The 12,394-nt window shown below is 53.0% G+C and overlaps 3 protein-coding genes across 3 annotated transcripts in view; 1 reads left to right on the forward strand and 2 right to left on the reverse strand.

The window, feature by feature from the left end:
• Nucleotides 1-326: 326 nt before the first annotated feature.
• TPGS1 (tubulin polyglutamylase complex subunit 1) lies at nucleotides 327-2,947 on the reverse strand. The gene is made up of 2 exons (XM_024221928.1): nucleotides 2,652-2,947; nucleotides 327-1,925 (listed from the first exon to the last, which is right to left on the reverse strand). Exons 1-2 carry the CDS (start codon nucleotides 2,945-2,947, stop codon nucleotides 1,394-1,396), a joined length of 828 nt encoding a protein of 275 aa, XP_024077696.1. The 3' UTR covers nucleotides 327-1,393.
• A 491-nt stretch (nucleotides 2,948-3,438) lies between these two features.
• Nucleotides 3,439-5,558, forward strand: LOC112123956 (putative zinc finger protein 286B). Its single transcript, XM_024222514.2, has 2 exons — nucleotides 3,439-3,520; nucleotides 4,864-5,558. Exon 2 carries the CDS (start codon nucleotides 4,881-4,883, stop codon nucleotides 5,556-5,558), a length of 678 nt encoding a protein of 225 aa, XP_024078282.1. The 5' UTR covers nucleotides 3,439-3,520; nucleotides 4,864-4,880.
• Nucleotides 5,559-10,345: 4,787 nt separating this feature from the next.
• MADCAM1 (mucosal vascular addressin cell adhesion molecule 1) overlaps nucleotides 10,346-12,394 on the reverse strand; it is a 5,947-nt gene continuing 3,898 nt past the window's right edge. The window contains exons 4-5 of the mRNA XM_026655062.2: nucleotides 11,814-12,392; nucleotides 10,346-11,140 (exon numbers count right to left, since the gene is read on the reverse strand). Coding sequence (XP_026510847.1) covers nucleotides 10,998-11,140; nucleotides 11,814-12,392 — 722 coding nt within the window. The 3' untranslated portion in view covers nucleotides 10,346-10,997. The remainder of the gene's footprint in view (nucleotides 11,141-11,813; nucleotides 12,393-12,394) is intronic.

Genomic DNA, 12,394 nt, shown 5'->3' on the forward strand with positions numbered 1-12,394 from the left:
CCTTACCCCCCTAGCTTGAAGCGGTTTCCATTAGATACAGGCTTCACAGTTTGGTTCCATGGCTCTCAGCACCCCTACTATAAAAACTGTTCCAGCCCCCCTGAGCCCTAGATGTTAAACAATGGGCACCCCAAATTAGAGGCCTCTTTTCAAAGTCTCCTCCTCTATTTCTCCCCCTGCTGCCCCTTTCTACAAAATGGGGATGTTTCTTAAATTCACAGGGGGCTGCCAGTGCTTTGAAATCCTCACAGAAAGCGTGCTATAAAATGCAGCGTTGCTGAGAGTAAAGGCTACCATGCAATTAAGAAAGATGTTTACAGCCAAACTAAAAGTTTAAACAGTTTAATGTCCTCTAAAACAAATCATTGCATTGCATGAATAATCATAGATCTAAACTCACAAATGAATAAGGTCTGGTCCAACCAGCATCGCCAGTTGAAGTAAACATCGCAAGATGTATTAAGCCCATAAGGGAATTAGAACTTATCCTGTTTTTGCTTCATTATCAGGTGTTTAAATTCCAAACTTACTAGCAAATCTTTAATATACCACAGTTTTGCTTTACAGATGACCAGTCACGTATGATCTCTGCTTTTGAGGGTCCAGATTACAGGATGCAGTTTAGTAAATTGCAATATGATGAAACACTCAGAATAGTTTAATGCTAATATAGGGTTCTGAAATTCAGCCACTGGCCAATCAGAACTAGCCTCTGCTTTTGATGAAATCTCATTTCTTGCCAGATATTAGTCATCTTACCTATTTAATAAAATTACATCACTTACTTAACAACACTTAAATAACACTTTAGATCCTCCAAGTGCTGCATTTACTTGTTATGCCACACCACAACCCTCTGAGGAAGGTATTACCCCCATTTTATAGACAGGAAAAACAGAACCTAAGTGACTTGCCCAAAGTTACAAAATATATCAGTGGCAGAGTAGGACCACAGCTCAGAAGTCCCCAACTCCCAGTCCTGTGCTCAGGCCACACTGGCTCAGTTTTAGTTTCTAGCACTGCCCTGGAATTCCTGGGCTTCCCTGGATGTTCCCTGAGCTATAAGCAGAGGTTTACAATAGCTATTGAAAAGAAACAGGCATTTTAAAAAGGGAGATTCTCAGTTGTGGATATACAAGCCAGCAGATCAAATGCTACAGGTGGCTGGCATTTAAGGTGTTCAGGATGGAGTTAGGAGGTGAATAGGAAATTTAAGACAAGCATTCTCTAGTCAAGTAGATCCAGAGCTCTTCAGGCAAGGACAGGAACTGGCAGGCCCGCCTTGCTCCCCCTGTGGCCACCTGAAGTCCCAGGATTTGATGTTTCCCCAGAATAATCTGCTCCATTTGAAGCCCTAGCAGAACACAGGGAGTGTTGTCCCCACTGGAGAGTGTCAGTCAATGGGCTTTACTTTTGCAATGAATAGGGCTGTGGCTTTCTTTAGAAAGTCTTCCCTGTTCATGGAGGAGCAAATCTTCCTCTCTAGCAATGCTTTGTCCATGGCCAAAGCCAAACAGTCTGGTCCCAGCTTGGAGCCGGCCTCCAAGTAACGGATGGGCACAGAGAAGTCGCTGGCTCCAAGAGCATCTTCCAGAGTGCCCAGGACTGCCTGGCAAACCCTTTTATCCGCCACGCCAGAACCATCATCAAGTACGTCGTACAAAGTATCAGCCTTGGCCACAAACTCAAGAAGCACAAAGCAGCTGAGCACCCCATAGCGGAAGACATCAAAAGGCACCGCCTCATGGTCCCGGCACTGGATCTTCTTCAGCAAAGAAGAAACAACCTCTTCAGGGGCTTCCCCATCTTGGCAGATCTTCTTGAGCAACTCACTGTAGATTCTCCCATTGACACCTGGCTTCTTCCTCCTGCCTCTGGCACTCAGGCACTCGTAAGCCATGCTGACGTTGTTGTTAAAGGCAGTCCTGCCATGACACACAATCAAATAATTTGTTAGCACACAGGGTTGGCGCTGGTGGGGAGGGGGGAATTCCAAGGTACAGATCCATAGCTAAAGGAACTGTGACCAAAACACAACTGGGTGAAGCTTGCAACAGTTCAGTCCACCTACAGTTCTGGACACATTTTCCTGCCATGCAAGATGAATTATACCACATAATATTGAGCCCCACACCCACTATCTGCCAACGCGCCATCCTCTTTAATCCAGTGCTCTGGAAAAGTAAAGCAGGGCACACAGATTCGCTTACTCCTCAGCGTGGATGAGATGAATAGCACTTAAGCTGATCTGGGCCCAGGGGTAGTTTCCTCTCACACCTGATTTGCAGAGCAACAGTCGCCTGCCCCACACCTGCTGTGCAAGGCTGTAGCACAAAGGACAGAATAGTCAAGGATGAGCAGGCTAAAGACACTGCAAACCCCCATGGCCCTGCTCTCTCAGCAGACTGTAGGGACTACCAAAGCCCAATATTAATACAGCCATGAAGACTCCAAGTCCCATCATGTATTGCTTACCCGTCAAAGCGGCAGCCTCACAAAGACTACAACTCCCAGAATGCTCTACTCGCCGGGCCAGAGAAAGTTAAATCGGGCCTGGCTTGAGGCAGGCCGGGAGTTGTAGTCTCGCGTCGCACCCCCTTCACCCAGCTCACGCTCCGCACCTGTGTGAATGGTGGGCCAGGCGCACGTACCACAGGGCCCGGACGAGGCGCTGCTGCTGCCTGTGCCGGTCCGCGGCAGCACCGCCCTGGGGGCCGCTCAGCACCAGCTTTTCGAAGTAACTGGCCAGGAAGGAGACGGGCTCCTCGGGCCGGGCCTCCAGCACCTTCAGCAGCGCCTCCCGCACCATGGACGTCACCCCGGCTTGGAGCAGGAACTCGGCCTCGCTCTCCGGCTCCCGGCCTCCAACTCCCGCCCGAACCGGCTCCACGAGCCCGCTCCCAGTCGCCGGGGCCGGAGCTGAGCGCCGCTTCTCGCAGGCCGCCATCTTGATTGTGGGCAGTGAGGCGACTCTGCCGCCATCTTGACTGCGGGCTACCAATCACCTGGTAAGGAACAGTCTGTCCGCCATGTTACTTGCTGTCAGCCAATCAGTGGGTGAAGAAGACCGTTGGTCGCCATCTTGCACCCAATCAACCGGCGAGGGAAGCTGGTGGCCGCCATCTTGCTCAATTCTAAGCCAATCAGAGAACGCGCTGGGGGTTGCCATCTTAACTGTGGGCAGTGAAGCGTGGTCGCCTCCATCTTAGTCCTGGTACCTTCAGGCCCTATGGCCCTGGGACTGCGGTGAACCTTGGCCCGGCACCCCCGGGGTCTACATCCGGCCACACCCCGGAAGAACCTCGGCTACCATAGCTAGTGTGGGCAACTGCCCCGCGCCTAGCAACCGGTACCCAAGGACGCTGACCTCTGACCTGGGTTTCTATATCCGGTGCCCTTTGACCTCTTTCCTCACTAAGGAAGTGGGGTGGGGGAGGGGTGTGCCGAGGCGCCTAGTTGAGCGCCAGGTAAAGGGAGGAGCTCCGCAGTGCCTTTCCTGCTCCGGGCCTGGGGGCCGCAGGTAATGCGGGTCCTGTATTGGGGGGGTTAGGGGTGACCCCGGTGTTCTTGGGGAGGGGGAGCGGGACCCCCCCGTGCTCTGGGCGGGGGCTGGAGGTTCTAGGGTGTCCCCCCCCCCGTTTTGGGAGTGTGTGTAACAGGCCTGGGTTCAACCCCCTTCGGCGGGGGCTGTGGGGGGCAGGGCTGGGCTAATGGGGGGCTGGATCCCTCTAATCATTGCGGGCCTGGGGGGAGCTGGGTGCGCGTGAGGGAGGGGAGGGTGCAGGTTACTCCTTCCCGCCCCCTGCCATGTGGCTCGCCTAGAAGAAGCCCTTCCACCAGGTGGGGCGTGTCACGAGGGGTGGGGGAGTCGGGGCCCTGCGCCCCCCACTTCCTGCGATGCACCGGGACGCTCAGCCAGCCAGTAACACAGAAGGTTTATTAGACGACAGGAACACAGTCCAAGCAGAGCGTGTAGGTACAGAAAACAGGACCCCCCCCTCAGTCAGTACATCTTGGGGGTGGGGAGCCCAGACCCCGGTGCTGGGCCTCCCTCCATTTCCCCGCCTAGCTCCAAACTGAGACTCCCTCCAGCCCCTCCCCTGCCCTTTGTCTCTTTCCCGGGCCAGGAGGCCACCTGATCTCTTTGTTCTCCAGAGCCTTCAGTTGGCACCTTGCGGGGGAGGGGCCCAAGCTGTCAGTTGCTAGGAGACCGGCTGACGGCCATTCACCTGCCTAGGGCTCGGCAACAATCACACACCCTTATCCCACCACCTAGATACTTAAGAAATGCATAGGGGAAACTGAGGCACCCACACAGTATTCAGAGAAAACATTAAGAACATTCCCACTTTGTCACAGGCTGTGCCTAGTGGGTAGAGCAAGTGATGGAAGCAGGAGTCCTGAGTTGCTTTTCCAGCTGTTACTGTCTGACTGACATTTCTCTTCCTCCCTTGCCCCATGTGTATAATGGGGTAATCTGACCTATCTAACTGGTGTGGTGAGAGGGAAGGGCACTAGAGAAAGGGCAGCATGTGGTTAATAATAAAGCACGTGCTCACACTTCCTCCTCCCTATTTTCTGCATCCTCTTTCCCAGCTGTTCCTTTTTTCCTCCCACTCTCCCCTTCTTTCATGATGCCTCCTGCCTTTGGACCATCTCACTATTCCTGTGCCCTCTTTCAAAGCTGCTTCTGTCGTTAAATCTCTAGCACTAATCACTGGAGTTTTTAACAGCCTGAAATGATGCCCCATAAGTGCCTCTGTTAGACTGGAAGGTCCTCAAGGTGGGAACCTTGCCTTCTTTCATGCTTTGTAAAGTGCAGAGCAAGCACATACAGTGTTATATAAATCCTTGCTTTGTCAGGTGTGATCTCCAACCTCATGGAAGCAGGGAAAAGCCCTCCAAAGTCCCCAGTCAGGAGAAAGCGGAGGCGATCTCAGCGGCTCCTCAGCCGTGCGGCTGTTCCCCTGGAGTTCTACCGCTGCGACATCTGCAAGAAGGACATCAAGCACCTCTCCAACTTCCAGGAGCACCAGCGCATCCACACGGGCGAGCGGCCCTACCACTGTGAGACCTGCCAGAAGAACTTCATCCGCTGCGCTGACCTCATTAAGCATCGCCTGGTCCACTCGGACAATCGGCCCCACTGCTGCGATGCCTGTGGCAAGCACTTCAAGCTGGCTGGGGACCTAGCCAAGCACAGCAAGGTCCATTCGGACGAGGCGCCCTTCAAGTGCGACGTTTGCGCCAAGCGCTTCAAGCGCACGTCCTGCCTCATCAAGCATCTCCGCATCCACACTGAGGAGAAGCCTTTCAAGTGCTCCCAGTGCAGCAAGAGGTTCAAATGGGAAGCCTCAGTCAAGGAGCATCAGCGCATCCATACAGGCGAGAGGCCTTTCAAGTGCGAGCACTGCCCCAAGAGCTTCACCCACTTCTCCACCTTCCTGCAGCACAAGAGAACTCACCAGGACCAGAAGCAGTTCCGCTGCAAATGCTGCTCCAAGTCCTTTAACCACAAATCCAACCTACTGAAGCACCAGCGCACGGTACATGGCTAGGAGCAAGCGAGCAAGTTCCCGGCTCCTGCTTCCATGCAGCTGTGATCAGTCTAACTTGCTTAGGCTGCCCCAGTCTTGGAGTCTGCCCGTTCTCTGCCGGAGGCTGGGAATGTGCTGAAACCCAGTACAGAAGCTGGGCCTTAAGGAAGGGAAGCAGAACCTTGAGTATGTGTGATAAGGAGACTGGGGTTTGGAGCAGCTCAAGTGCCATGCCAGTTATAATGCTTCCCGTTGAATGGGAAGCTGCGGGCAGTGGCTGTGCACAGATATCGGTGCAGCAGTACTGGTGCAGGAGCTGCTATCAGATGGCTGGACTCTGGTTTACAGTCTAACCAAAGGTTCCCTTGTGATCTCGCTTCTTAAACATCCTTCAGGATGGTGACACTTGTCAATTTAATCCAGGACAGAGATCTTCTGTGTTCCAGGCTCAGATCTGAGCAGAGCGCTGCTAAGCGATGCTGCCATCTGTCCCACAGATGCAGTTGGTCTTTCATACACTACACTACAAACTGCAGTGGGTGTCTTTGCTTCTGCTGCCTCTGTTTAGCCCTCCCCTTCCCCCTCATCTTGGTTTCAATGCTGTAGGAATATGTCCAGTGCATCTGAGGTTTGGGTGAAGGGAAAAAGGGCTGATAGGGCCCGGCATTCCACCTCCGGGGGGTGGCTTGTTTTTGACTGGATGCAGCCGTATTATCATTGTTCCATGCACTCTTAAGACCGATCCCAAACAGAATGGTTTGCAGGAAGCAGCTGCATAGTCTGTTTGATGGAAAGAGTGTTCCTGTGGCTACTCAGTTACCGTAAACACTGCCTGCGGCTGCTTTAAATCACGAGCCTGTCAATGTCATGTTTTTTATCATGCACCTACCTCAATGTGGCAGTAGCGCCTTCTGGGTGGAATTTTGTACCATGTCCCTTAGGGGCTTTCGCTGTAATCTGATTGCCACTGTAGTTCAGTTAAGCTCCTCCACTTTACTGTGTTCTGCAGTGATGGGCAGACCTTGCAAGCAAAGAAGGTTCCCCACCTCCAAGAATCTTTGATCTAATGCTTTATGCTCCAGGGTGTGGGTGTTGGACCTCTACTTCCTGACAGAAGAAGGGTTGGGGAGCAAAGTTGAGAGGGGAGGAGTGTACGTGAACCGCTGGAGACTTTCCCTCTTTTCCCCCAACACGCACAGCTCCCAAGGAGGGATGGCTCCAGCCCAATGACAGGGTTTAACTTGAAAGTCTGAGTATTTTCCCCTGTTCACTAATAAACAAGCTCATAACGTTAGTTCTACAGAACTGGGCCAGCATAACTCATTCTGCCTGCAAATCGTCAGGGACGTGAGGGCCACTCAAGGGGGTTTTTAAACAAAAGCATCAAAGGAAGAAAGGATTGCTTGATTCCTACCCAAAGCTAGAGCAAGGCGGGGGTCTGAGGCCAGCTACAACGCAGCCCTACTGTGCTAGCACAGGGGCCTGACTTGTAAGCACAGATGTGCATTTAGATGCCAGAGTTAGGACTTGGTCCACTCTTCTGGAACCAAAAGCACTGCTCTGAACCAAATTGCATCAGCGCAGAGACAAAGGGGCTTTTTGGCTTCACCAAAAGGACTGAGGTCAGGGAAGGAAACTCCCCCATGGAAGCAGCGTACGCCACAATTGGATTGCCCTTCCAGTGGTGTAGCCATCCCTCCATTAATCATGGTAGAAATGTGGGGTGTTACCTCTTTAAACCCTGAAGTTTGTAGCTTTGGTTTAAACAGTCTTCAGTCTGGCAGTGGGTTCCCAGAAGGCATGGGACATTTCAGCCACAGTCATGATTGACAGAACACTGGCCTTTCAGCTCAGCTGCTCAGGGCAACAGTGCCAGTTATAACTGTGCAATAGTCATAGTCCAGTTCCAAATGGATCACACAGAGACTGCCCCACAACATGCCACGGGTTGAGTGAGCTGCCCTCTGCCTGTGAGAAGTGGAGCTGGGAGGCTGGTGCTAGGGAAGCTTTCCTGCTACCTGTTCTCTGAGTAAAGATTTCATTGTCCAGCGCTGGTCACTTGAAACAGCAGCACAGCAACCATCTCTGATCAGTCTCCCTCCCAGCGGGCAGGGATCAAAAGTCTCCTCGTATCTAAAGAAAACTTAAATGGAGCAGCTGGCAACTGGATGGTGTTGCCCTTGAATCTGCTCTGTGACAGCAAAATGGGTAAGTGGCAGTGCCCATGAGACGTGCCTGCAGCAGGCAGGCTCTGCTTTAACAAGAAGCCTGTTACCAAACTTGAGGCTGCCCTTGGTTGCGGCTTTAAAACAGCGTTTTCTGCAGGAGCCGGAGGAGGGGCCCTTTGTACGTGCAGGGATTTGTGTTTTGTTTTTAAATAAAGTTTTTTTTTGCTTGTACATTCTGAACTCAAAGCAACAAACCTTGGCTGCTAATAACGGGGAACATGGCAGTAGCCTGCAGTCTTTCCACCTTAGCTAGGACTTCGCCTGCTCTCGTGCTACGCAGGCCTGGGCCAGGTCAGTGTTTGGAGGGGAGACCTTTAGGTAACACGCAGGAACTGGTGCTGATTTTAGGAGGCAAGAGCACTTCCCCACTGCAGCGCTGGAGTGCACTGCGCTGCTACAGCTCACAATCAGAGGGACTACAGAGCGCTAGGGATCTTTTTGGTTTTTTTTAACTGCACCCATTCTGGTTGCTGAGTACACAAGCTGTGAGGCCTTTGTTAACCCCAGTATTCTAGCTTTCATTCCAACAGGGATAACTGTATTCTGCTGCATTAATATCCCCTTCCAGCTGGATATGCAGGAGATCTCCTTTTCGTTAAATGGGGCGGTGTGGTTGTTGCAGGTGGCAGGTTCCTGACCAGTGCTGAATCTGGTATTTGTTCAGTGGAGCGGGGAGGTCAGAGAGTGGAAGGAGACTCCACCCGCCCTCGCTGGGACATTAACTTCCGACACACGCAGAGAAGTTGCCGCAGAGCAATGGTAGTTTTCCAAGAGCTGGGTCCAGAGAGAGGAGTTCTCTGCACAAGGAACAGGCAGGAATTGAGTGCTTAATTCCAGACACGCAAGGCCCAAGCTGTTACTTTTCCTCCACTATGGGGAACTTTCATTGAGATGGGCTGTAGGCAAGTTCTTCACAAAGGGATCTTGTCCCTTTCTCCTGTGTCCCCAACCTGCACCTAACCTCGCCAGGGATGGGAGCAGCTTTCTGCAGTTCTGGCCCCAGCCGCCACATGTCTGGCAGGTAGCCTGAGAATGACAGCTCTGAGTGCTGCAGCTGCAAGGAGAAACTGGACCAACTCTGCCATGGCCAATGACCCAGCTGGGCTTTCTGTGCTCTCCCTGCTTCCCCAAGGTGACCTACTGGGCTTCATACAACACCACAGCTTTCCCTGCAGGGAGAAGGCCAGACTCACCTCCTCACTTGGCAGCTGCTTCGGCCAGTCATCCCTGGCTGAGCACAAACACTAGGCCACCTGCAGGAGTACGAATGTGGGAGTACTGACCCTACTAGGCCCAGGGCTGTTTCACCCTGCTGGGCAGGAGGAGGGGAGTGCTTTGCTAAAGCACCTATTGACTGATTCGGACTAAATGGTCTGGTTTCTGATTGCTCCTTTATCTCTGCCCTTGCTAAAGGTGGCATTGCTTCCCGTGCCCTGACCAGGCTTGAGCTCAGGAAGCAGGATCCCAAGTGCAGAACAGCAGTGTTTCCCCAGAGGCCACAAATGGCAGCCCAGGAGCCAGCTGTGGGGATTTCCTTGCCGAGATGGTTACATGTGAGCTAGTGTTGAGAGACCTGCTGCTGTGTCGTAAGGAACTGAGACCAACGGCTGCTGGGAGAGGCCGGGAGTGGGTGGAGCACGGGTGGCGTAGTTCTGGTTTTTGGACTCCGGGAGAGCTGTTTTTTCTCGGTAAGGTATTTCTGGGATTCCTATCTCTCTCTAGGATCAAGGGAGGCATGCCTCTGCTTCAGCCACGAGAACCAGGTATTCTGTTTTAGAGCCCTCAAGTCAGCATCTAATCAGCAAGTTGCAATGCGGGGCCTCTTGCAAATTCTGATGACACCCATTATACCTGGCTGAAGTCAAAATGCCCCCAGGAATATACTCAGTGGGGCTATTCTGCGAGAAGCTAGGTGCCCTCCCTGCCCCCAGCTGCCTGCTGTGTGGAATACAAGCATACCCATGGCCCTGCTGCTGCAGGCAAACCGTAGGGCCAGGGTATAGAGAAGTGATACTTGCCAAGGAAACCACTACAGGGAATATGTAAAAACAACTCTTTATTAGAGCAACAGTTCTCACTATACAACAGAAACTCCGTATACACCGCAGGTCTACTGCGTTCTCAACATTCAATACAGGTTATTTACAAGCAGCCTGGTTTGATAGATTACAGCAGGTGGGAGGGGTTTCTTAGGATGTTTTAAATACAGAGATGAAGTGACTTGAGTTTCCATCCCATCTCTGAGATGGGGCTGGTGCATGTACGATCTCAGCGTGGAAGGAAACCAGGCAGCTGCCCCACAGTCCTCTCCAGAAGGCGTTGCAACCCTGTCTCGGAGGGAGAGGGTGTGGGGCTGCAGAGTATCAGCGCAAAGAAACCCAGGGCCTGGAGATGGAGCTGTATGAGCAGTACAGAGTGTCACATTGATAGTTCGTCACTGTTATGCATTTGCTTAAAGTCTCCACTCAGGTCCAAGGGGCTAAGTCTGAGCATAGTCTCACCTAGTCCCTCCCTAGCCAGCCCTCAATGCACCTGGAATTCCACCCCCCCCCCCCCCCCCCCCGCCCATCTTCTCTTCCCCACCCGCACTGGAAATACCCAACATACTTGGGAACAAAAACAGGAGCAACCATGACCCCAGAGAGTTCTGAAATAAGCCACCATGAAAACAACCGTGGCGAATCCAGAAAGGATCAGGGATTTCAAACCACTCCTACAGGAAATATTACTGGCATCTCCTCAGCCGGAAGCCTCAAGCAAGGAGAGAGTTTTCAATATACCGTGAAGGGAAAATCCATTGGTCTGGTTTAGAAACTGCCGTACCCTGACACCTGTGACCTGTTCATCTCCATTGGGAAGCTCTTGTCTGAGTCCCACAGGTGTGTCTGTAGGATCCAAGTCTCAGCACCTGCCTGGACTTTGGAGCAAAATGCTCCCACTGCACTTGAAACCAGAGGAAACCATGATGCTAAGGAGTGAAGTGGAGGAAAGGAAAGAGACTGGTCAACCCAAAGGTCTGCTCAGCTCTGCTGGGCAGCTTCCAGCTTGACCATTTACCCAGCTCTCCCAGCAGCGGCCCAAGCATCAGGCAGCTCCTCCACTCCCGTCTCTGGCCAGGTGCAGTCCGAGGGGCCTGGCTGGCTCGAATACCAAGCTTTCCAGAACAACGGGCAAGCTGGTCAGTGGAAAGAGGATGAATGTTCAAAACGAGTCACGATGGGGCCACAGGCACCTAAACGCTGTTCCCCTTAGGGCTCTTCATGCCCGGTGGGTGGAGTCGTCGCCACAGGCGATGTGACGCAAATGCTGTCACTATCAGGCCCAGGAGAGAGCTTGCCGTCCCGACCACGATGGCGGAGTCGGTGCTGAAGATAGCTGCAAAGAAGAGACACGAGAAATTGTCAGTTGCTGTGGTTGAGCCCTTAGCAGGGCTTGGTCTCAACAATCGGCAAGTATAAATATCCCAGCCTGGGTCCCGGTGTCTTAAGCGTCCTTTGACACCAGCGGGTGGTTCTCCAGCCAGCCACCAACAGCTGCATTGTCACATCCCACGGGCCCCCAGGGCCAGTGGCACTGATCAGCAGCCTCGGCAGAGAGGGTTTAATGGGCTGTATAGGCTAACAGGCTCCTGCCTAGAGATTGATCCCTCCAGCCCCGAGTTAAGGCACGTGGGCAGGGAAGCTTGCACTGCCGCTGCCCGTGTTGTACTGGTGCCTGTGGATGGAATTTCAGGGCTGTCAACCCAGCAACTTTCCCCGGCCATTATTCACTGTAGTGTTCAACAACCAAGAAAAGCGTGTGGCTAAGACCCATGCGTGATGCTTGGCCCTTGAACACATGCACTCTGCCTCTCCCCATCCCACTGGTTTTGGTTGGAGGGTTATGCTGACCATAAACTGTAGTTTCTGTTCTGTTGTTACCTTTGGGAGTACAGATCGGGGAAGGAAACAAACATGATCACTGGGACGCCGCCTCCTCCCTGGGCTGGCTTGCACCTCCCCACAGGGACCAACCACTCCTGAATGCAAAGCCCTTGGCAGCCACTCACCAGCAGACACAGCGATGTGGAGTCTCGCCACCTGGAGTCTCCTGCTCAGCATGATGCACTCATAGATCCCTTGGTGGTCGAGACCTACACGGTCAACAGTCAGGGTGGATTTGCCCTCAGACGCCTCCTCCTGGTACTGAGAGAGCACCACAGGGGTTTTCAGCCACCTGATGGTAACATTCTCACCGCACTCTGCCTCGCATATGATCTTCAGGGCTTCCCCGGTGGTCCCTTTAGGAGGGACAGGCCTGATCTGAAGGTTGCAGACAGACTCTGTTCTGGGGCTCCTGTCACTAGTGGCTTTCTTGGTCAGAGGGTTCTCTGTGCTAGCCACATCCCCTGTGGTGGGGTTCTCTGTAGCAGAACTCGAGGCACTGCTGGGGCTCCAGTCTGTTGTGACTGTGCCTGCACTGGGGTGCTGTGAGGCAGCCCTGGACTCGGTGGCGAGGGTCTCTGTGGTCACCAGCCAGTGGACAGAGGTGGCTTTGGCACTGGGCTTGTGCGATGTGACAATGAACTCTGTGGTGGGGCTCTCTGCAGAAGTCAGTTCTGCGGTGGGGCTCGCTGCAGAAGTCAGTTCT

The sequence above is a fragment of the Terrapene carolina genome, unplaced genomic scaffold (genome assembly GCF_002925995.2).
Source record: "Terrapene carolina triunguis isolate 2854851 unplaced genomic scaffold, T_m_triunguis-2.0 Scaffold194, whole genome shotgun sequence".
NCBI lineage: Eukaryota > Metazoa > Chordata > Testudines > Emydidae > Terrapene > Terrapene triunguis.

Excerpts from the sequence above, each read along its gene's own strand:
- TPGS1 (XM_024221928.1), bottom strand. The coding sequence starts at position 2,947 with ATGGCGGCCTGCGAGAAGCGGCGCTCAGCTCCGGCCCCGGCGACTGGG. Across the intron at positions 1,926-2,651 it reads CGCCTCGTCCGGGCCCTGTG|GACTGCCTTTAACAACAACG; the intron begins GTACGTGCGCCT and ends GTGTCATGGCAG.
- LOC112123956 (XM_024222514.2), top strand. The coding sequence starts at position 4,881 with ATGGAAGCAGGGAAAAGCCCTCCAAAGTCCCCAGTCAGGAGAAAGCGG.